Consider the following 6129-nt stretch of genomic DNA (forward strand, 5'->3'; position numbering starts at 1 on the left):
CTCTGGAGCACGAAGACATTTAAAAAGGTCACAAGGAGGCCGGCGCCGTGGCTCACTAGGCTAATCCTCCCCATGCGGCGCCCGCATCCCATATGAGCGCTGGATTCAGTCCCGGTTGCTCCTCTTCCTGTCCAGCTCTGTGCTGTGGCCCGGGAGGGCAGTGGAGGATGGCCCAAGTGCTTGGGCCCTGCACCCCATGGGAGACCAGGAGAAGCACCTGGCTGCTGGCTTCGGATCGGCACGGTGCCAGCCGTAGCGGCCATTTAGGGGGTGAACCAATGGAAGACCTTTCTCTCTGTCTCTAACTCTGCCAGTCAAAAAAAAAAAGTTCACGAGGAAATGGAATTAAAGGTTTATTTGGGCGCAAACAGTGTTGACGTCCGCAGGTGGCTTTCCCCCGCTGCACCTGCTCCCGGCCTTTCTGAAGCCGCGGGGGCCCCTCCCCGCGTCCAGGTGTGGGATCGGTTGGCCTCGCTCTCGGTCACACGAGGGGCGATGGCGGAGCCTCCGGAAACCTCGAGTTGGGGTCTCCACGACCCCGGCTGTGTGGCCCAGGCCCTGCTAGCCGGGGCCGGTGGCTCGGCTCTGCTCACTGCAGGGAGGGTGGCGGTGCTGGGTCTCCTCCGCGTCCCCGGGGCCCTCCACATCCTGGGTGTGGGTCGGCTGCCCTGTCCGAGCTCTGGCCCTGGTGTGTGGCCCCCCATCAGCCGGGCGTGCGGGCACCACGGCCCTGCGGCCGCCGCCGGCGACGCTGCCCCCACACGCGGGTCTCTGAGCCGCTAATTTTCTGGAAAGGAAGCTGGCCCCGGAGCGGCTTCCTGGAACAGGCGGTGGGAAGTGGGCCCCCACCTGGAGGCCGGGGCGGGGTCCTAGGCCCAGGAAGCCCTGGCCTCGGGTGCTTTGGGTCCTGTGTGGGGTTTGCCTCTTTCCCCAGCCAACGGTTCCACCTGCTCAGGTGACAGGCGCCAGGGCAGGGGACGGAAGTGCTGGGCAGGTGGGCAGGCGCGGCCCCAGGCCCAGCTGTGCGTAGCCAGGGAGGGCGGCTCGGGCTGGCCGCACCTGCGGCGGGCGGTGCTCAGCTGGGACCCCGCGCTGCCTGGTGTGCAGGGCTTCTGCCTGACCCTGAGTCGGCTCAGGCGCCGTGCACCTGCGGCCACGCTTCCGCGGGGCTTCGATTCTGCATGGCTGGAGCAGATGCGCGTGGGGACTGTGGCCGCCTCACTCCCTGGACATGGAGATGGCAAGCCTGCCCGGCACCCCTGCCCGCCCTCGGGACGCCCGGGCCTGGCCCCCTCGCCGCCTGCTCTGCCGCTGCCCCTGCGCCGGCCCCTGGCCTGCTTCTCTGCGTTCTGTGGGTGGTGTCCCACGTGGCCTGCTCCTTCCGGTCTTCCTCATGGGGGCAGAGCCCAGGACAGCAGGGGCACCAGGAGCTGGTGGGGGTGGGGAGGCCCCCACACGCCCCACCCCGGGCTCCAGCCCAGAGACTCCGACTTGGGGCCTCCAGGGGCTGCCACTCGGAGGCCCCGGCCGTGCTGGGGACAGGCAGGTGCGTGTTCACTGCCCTCGTGTGTGTGTGTGTGTGTGTGTGTGTGTGTGTGTGTGTGTGGGTGTGTGTGTGGGTTTGTGTCTGTGTATGTGCTGTGTCTGTGCCCGTGTGTGTGTGTGTGTGTCTGAGGGTCTGTGTCTGTCCATGTGTGTGTGTGTGTGTCTGTCTCTGGGGGCCTGTGTCTGTCCATGTGTGTGTGTGTGTGTGTGTCTGTCTCTGGGGGCCTGTGTCTGTGTGTGTGTGTGTGTGTGTGTGTCTGTCTCTGGGGGCCTGTGTCCGTGTCCATGTGTGTGTGTGTGTGTCTCTGGGGGCCTGTGTCTGTCCGTGTGTGTGTGTGTGTGTCTCTGAGGGCCTGTGTGTGTGTGTGTGTGTGTCTGTCTGTCTCTGGGGGCCTGTGTCTGTGTGTGTGTGTGTGTGTGTCTGTCTCTGGGGGCCTGTGTCTGTCCATGTGTGTGTGTGTGTGTCTCTGGGGGCCTCTGTCTGTCCGTGTTGACGGCTGTCACAGTTCAGCAGGAGCCCAGTGCAGACCCGGGTGCCGCTGGTGCCTCAGCCGCTGTCAGCCGCTGCCGCCTTTCGGGGGGGGGACGGCTTCTGTCCCTGCAGGCGCAGGGCCCGGCTGGTGCCCACGGCTGTCTGAACGGGGACGAGTGGGACGCGTGCTCGTGGCTGGGCCCGTGGCGTGCACAGCGCGGAGCCGGCTGATGAGATGAAGTCTTTATTGCAGGAGGACGCTGGAGCGTGGCCCCAGCAGGGCGGGCAGGCGGGGACAGCCCAGTGGGGACCCAGGAGGGTGTCGGGGGCTCCCTCGCGGGCCTGCACGGGGTGAGGGCTGAGCAGAGGGCGTCGGGAGCTGACCATGGTCCTCAGTTCCCTGGGAGCGAGCAGGACAGAGCGCGTCAGGGGGGCCCTGTCCCAGCCGGGCAGGCAGGTGTGGGGGGGTGCACCCACCTGTCTCAGGTGTTCCGGTCCTGAGCTCCTGGCAGCGATCTGCAGGGACAGCAGGCCCGGGTCAGCACGCGCCCGGCCCCGCCCCCGGGTCAGCATGCAGCCGGCCCGCCGCCCTGCCCCGGTGACCGTCGTGCTGAGGGCTGGGCTGGGCCTTACCCTTGTGGTCCAGGAGCAGGATCTGCTCTCTGCTCAGGCCCAGCTCCTCACAGATGCTCCCAAACCTGGCCAGGATCCTGTCCTGGGTGACGGGCTCCCGGACTGCGGGCACAGGCCGGGCTGTCGGGGCAGCGCTGGGAGGCAGGGGGTGCGGGCGGCGGGGCAGGTCTGGGCAGCGCTGGGAGGCAGGGGGTGCGGGTGGCGGGGCAGGGCTGGGCAGCGCTGGGGGGCAGGGGTGCGGGCGGTGGGGCAGGGCTGGGCAGCGCTGGGGGGCAGGGGGTGCTGGCGGCAGGGCAGGGCAGGGCTGGGCAGCAGTGGGGGCAGAGGGTGCGGGTGGCGGGGCAGGGCTGGGCAGCGCTGGGGGGCAGGGGGTGCGGGCGGTGGGGCAGGGCTGGGCAGCGCTGGGGGACGGGGGTGCTGGCGGCGGGGCAGGGCTGGGCAGCAGTGGGGGCAGGGGGTGCGGGTGGTGGGGCAGGGCCGGGCAGCGCTGGGGGCAGGGGGTGCGGGTGGTGGGGCAGGGCCGGGCAGCGCTGGGGGCAGGGGGTGCTGGCGGCGGGGCAGGGCTGGGCAGCAGTGGGGGCAGGGGGTGCGGGTGGTGGGGCAGGGCTGGGCAGCAGTGGGGGCAGGGGGTGCGGGTGGTGGGGCAGGGCTGGGCAGCGCTGGGGGCAGGGGGTGCTGGCGGCAGGGCAGGGCTGGGCAGCAGTGGGGGCAGGGGGTGCGGGTGGTGGGGCAGGGCTGGGCAGCGCTGGGGGCAGGGGGTGCGGGTGGTGGGGCAGGGCTGGGCAGCGCTGGGGGCAGGGGGTGCGGGCGGTGGGGCAGGGCCGGGCAGTGCTGGGGGGCAGGGGGTGCGGGTGGTGGGGCAGGGCTGGGCAGCGCTGGGGGGCAGGGGGTGCGGGTGGTGGGGCAGGGCTGGGCAGCGCTGGGGGCAGGGGGTGCTGGCGGCGGGGCAGGGCTGGGCAGCGCTGGGGGCAGGGGGTGCTGGCGGCGGGGCAGGGAGGGAGCAGGTCTCTGCCTGCGCCTGACTTCCCAGAGGCCCTGGGGTGCAGACACTGGGAGCAGGGGCTGTGCTGGGGCCCGAGGGGGAGCCGAGCATCCTGGCCGGTGTTTCCGTGTGGACTGGGGCTGGGGCAGGGGTCAGGAGGGAGGGCGGGGAGGACTGACAGGGCGGGGACCGCAGAGGCCTGAGCTATGGCCTGGAGAACGCGTTTGTCACCAGGTCTGGAAGTGGGAAACCAGGGCAGGAGTCAAAGAGGCCTGGGGGGTCAGGACAGCGCTGGTGAGGGCGGCTGTGTGTGCGGTGAGTGCACGGCATGGAGCGTGTGAGTGTGCGAGGTGGGTGTGCACAGGCGAGGGAGGGCAGGGGTGCACCGGTGGGTGTGCGAGGTGGGCGTGCACAGGTTAGGGAGGATGGGGCGTGCACATGTGAGTGTGCAATGTGGGTGTGTGCAGGTGAGCGTGCAAGGTGGGTGTATACAGGTGGGCGTGCACAGGGGAGTGTGCCAGGTGTGTGCTCCAACACGAGCAGGCAGCAGAGGTGGCAGTGGCTGGGGTGACCAGAAGCCGTCCACATGTCCCCCCTCTCTGCTCCTGTCCCCGTGAGGGGTCCTGTGCACGGGAGGGGCTCCTGCAGGGCGGGGGGCCGCTCACCCAGCAGCTCAGCCAGCACGCTGGTCTGGCCCTCGTACTGGTTGATCTTGTACAGCACCAGGAAGCTGTCGGGCTCCGCCTCCACCACGTACAGCTTGCTGTGTCCGCGAACTGCGGGGGGCAGGGGGCGGGATCAGGCCGGGGCCTCTCCCCCCTCCGAGCACCTGCCGGCAAGCAGCCTCTCCCCGCGGGTGGCCGCGGCGCCCTGCCGGGACCAGGGCCAGCACAGAGGGCGCCGCCTGCCTCGTGCCGTGGGCAGCACGCGGCAGCAGCACCTCGGGGCCCTCCCACCCGGGCAGCACCCACGGGCAGCACCTCGGGGCCCTCCCACCCGGGCAGCACCTCGGGGCCCTCACAGTCCAGGCAGCACCTCAGGGCCCTCCCACCTGGGCAGCACCTCGGGGCACTCACAGTCCAGGAGGAACTCGCCCTCCACGTCCGTCTTGAAGGCGGTGACGGAGACTCTCTTGCACTGACCGTCCTCCCTGGGGCCGGAGACGGGCAGTCACCCCCCACAGCCTCCGCTCCTGTGCTGAGCCGCGCCCCGCCGCGCCCTGGCCACGGCGCTCCCCCTAGACCTGCACCCCGCCCCCTCCCGTGCACAGCCCCTGAGCTGAGCCCCAGGCCGTGGACGGGGGCGGGGGCGTGGTGACGCCCGGAGCAGGTGCGGCCCAGAGAGGCGGCCTGAGTCGCCGGCTCCCCGCCCGGAGCCCCCCAGGGCTCACCGCAGGAGGAGGACAGCATGCATGTTGCCGTCGATTATGTCCAGCGTGTCCACGTAAACCCTGAAGGGCCCGCCAGGCCTGAGGAAGGCCGAGTTGTTGCTGGCCTGAGCTCCCGTGTACCAGCTCCCGGACAGCTGCAGGCGGCAAGCGGCGGTGTGAGGGGCGGGGCGGGGGCGGCGGCGGGCCCTGCCCCCCGCGCTCCGTGCCCCGCGCCCCCGCCCCCCCCTGCCCCGCGCCCCCGCCCCCCGCCCCCCGCGCCCCGCGCCCCCACCCCGCCCCGGCTCGTCCACACGAGGACGGCTCCCGGCCAGTGTCCAGGGCATGCTCTGAGGGGCCGGCCACTCTGGCGGGCTGCAGGCCTCAGGCCAGGGCCACTCACTGGCTAACGGACGCCCCGGCTCCTCTGGCACCTTGGCCGGCGGTGCGAGGAGAAACAGAAGGGAGGGGTCTGGCCCTGGCTCTGGTGACCCCGCGGCCCCGGGTGGACCGAGCTCACCGTTCCTCGCAGGCCCCCTGGACGCCCCTGCGGCCTGCTCACTGGTCCTGCAAAGGCTGCGCTCTGGGCCAAAGCCTGGTCCTGGCGCTCGGCGCGGGGGCCCCTCAGGCAGCAGCGGGACGGGTGCCGGTGGCCGCCGAGACGAGCAGGGCCGAGGCGCTCGGGGCCCGTCCACCCTGGCCAGGACCGGACGCCCAGCACTCACAGCGCCCGCGAGGGCTCTGCCGCCTGATGCGGCCTGGGCGCCGGCCCGTCCTCTCAGCCCTGGCTCCCGGGAGCACCCTGGCCCTGCCCGAGCCCCGGGGTCTCACCGCCGACGCCTGCTGCCCCTGTGCCTGCAGGCGGTGGCAGAGCAGTGCCAGGCCCACGGTCAGCAGCAGGACGCGCATCCTCTCGCTCCGTCGGGGCTCGGTGACAGCTGGGGACTTGCAGCTCTGGTGCCGCCAGGCCCCTGGCCGGTCTATAAGGCCGCGGGTGGGGGTGCCGGCGAGGCCACGTGGCTCCCAGAGCGGGAGGGTGGGGGCTCTTAATCCCGGGAGGGGGGCCAGCGCTGTCCATTCTCTTGCCCGCTGCTTTGAACGCCCGAAGAGCTGCATCCTGCAGAGCTGGCT

General features: G+C 71.6%; 1 protein-coding gene across 1 annotated transcript; it reads right to left on the reverse strand.

Annotated features, from left to right (window-relative positions):
* Positions 1-2245: 2245 nt before the first annotated feature.
* LOC138847586 (minor allergen Can f 2) lies at positions 2246-6129 on the reverse strand. The gene is made up of 7 exons (XM_070066758.2): positions 5830-6129; positions 5023-5156; positions 4709-4782; positions 4298-4408; positions 2651-2752; positions 2495-2533; positions 2246-2417 (listed from the first exon to the last, which is right to left on the reverse strand). The coding sequence occupies exons 1-7, from the start codon at positions 6112-6114 to the stop codon at positions 2410-2412; spliced, it is 753 nt and encodes a 250-aa protein (XP_069922859.2). The 5' UTR covers positions 6115-6129; the 3' UTR covers positions 2246-2409.

This window comes from Oryctolagus cuniculus, chromosome 1 (assembly GCF_051225735.1).
Source record: "Oryctolagus cuniculus isolate XC-2025 breed Fujian yellow rabbit chromosome 1, ASM5122573v1, whole genome shotgun sequence".
NCBI classification, from domain to species: domain Eukaryota; kingdom Metazoa; phylum Chordata; class Mammalia; order Lagomorpha; family Leporidae; genus Oryctolagus; species Oryctolagus cuniculus.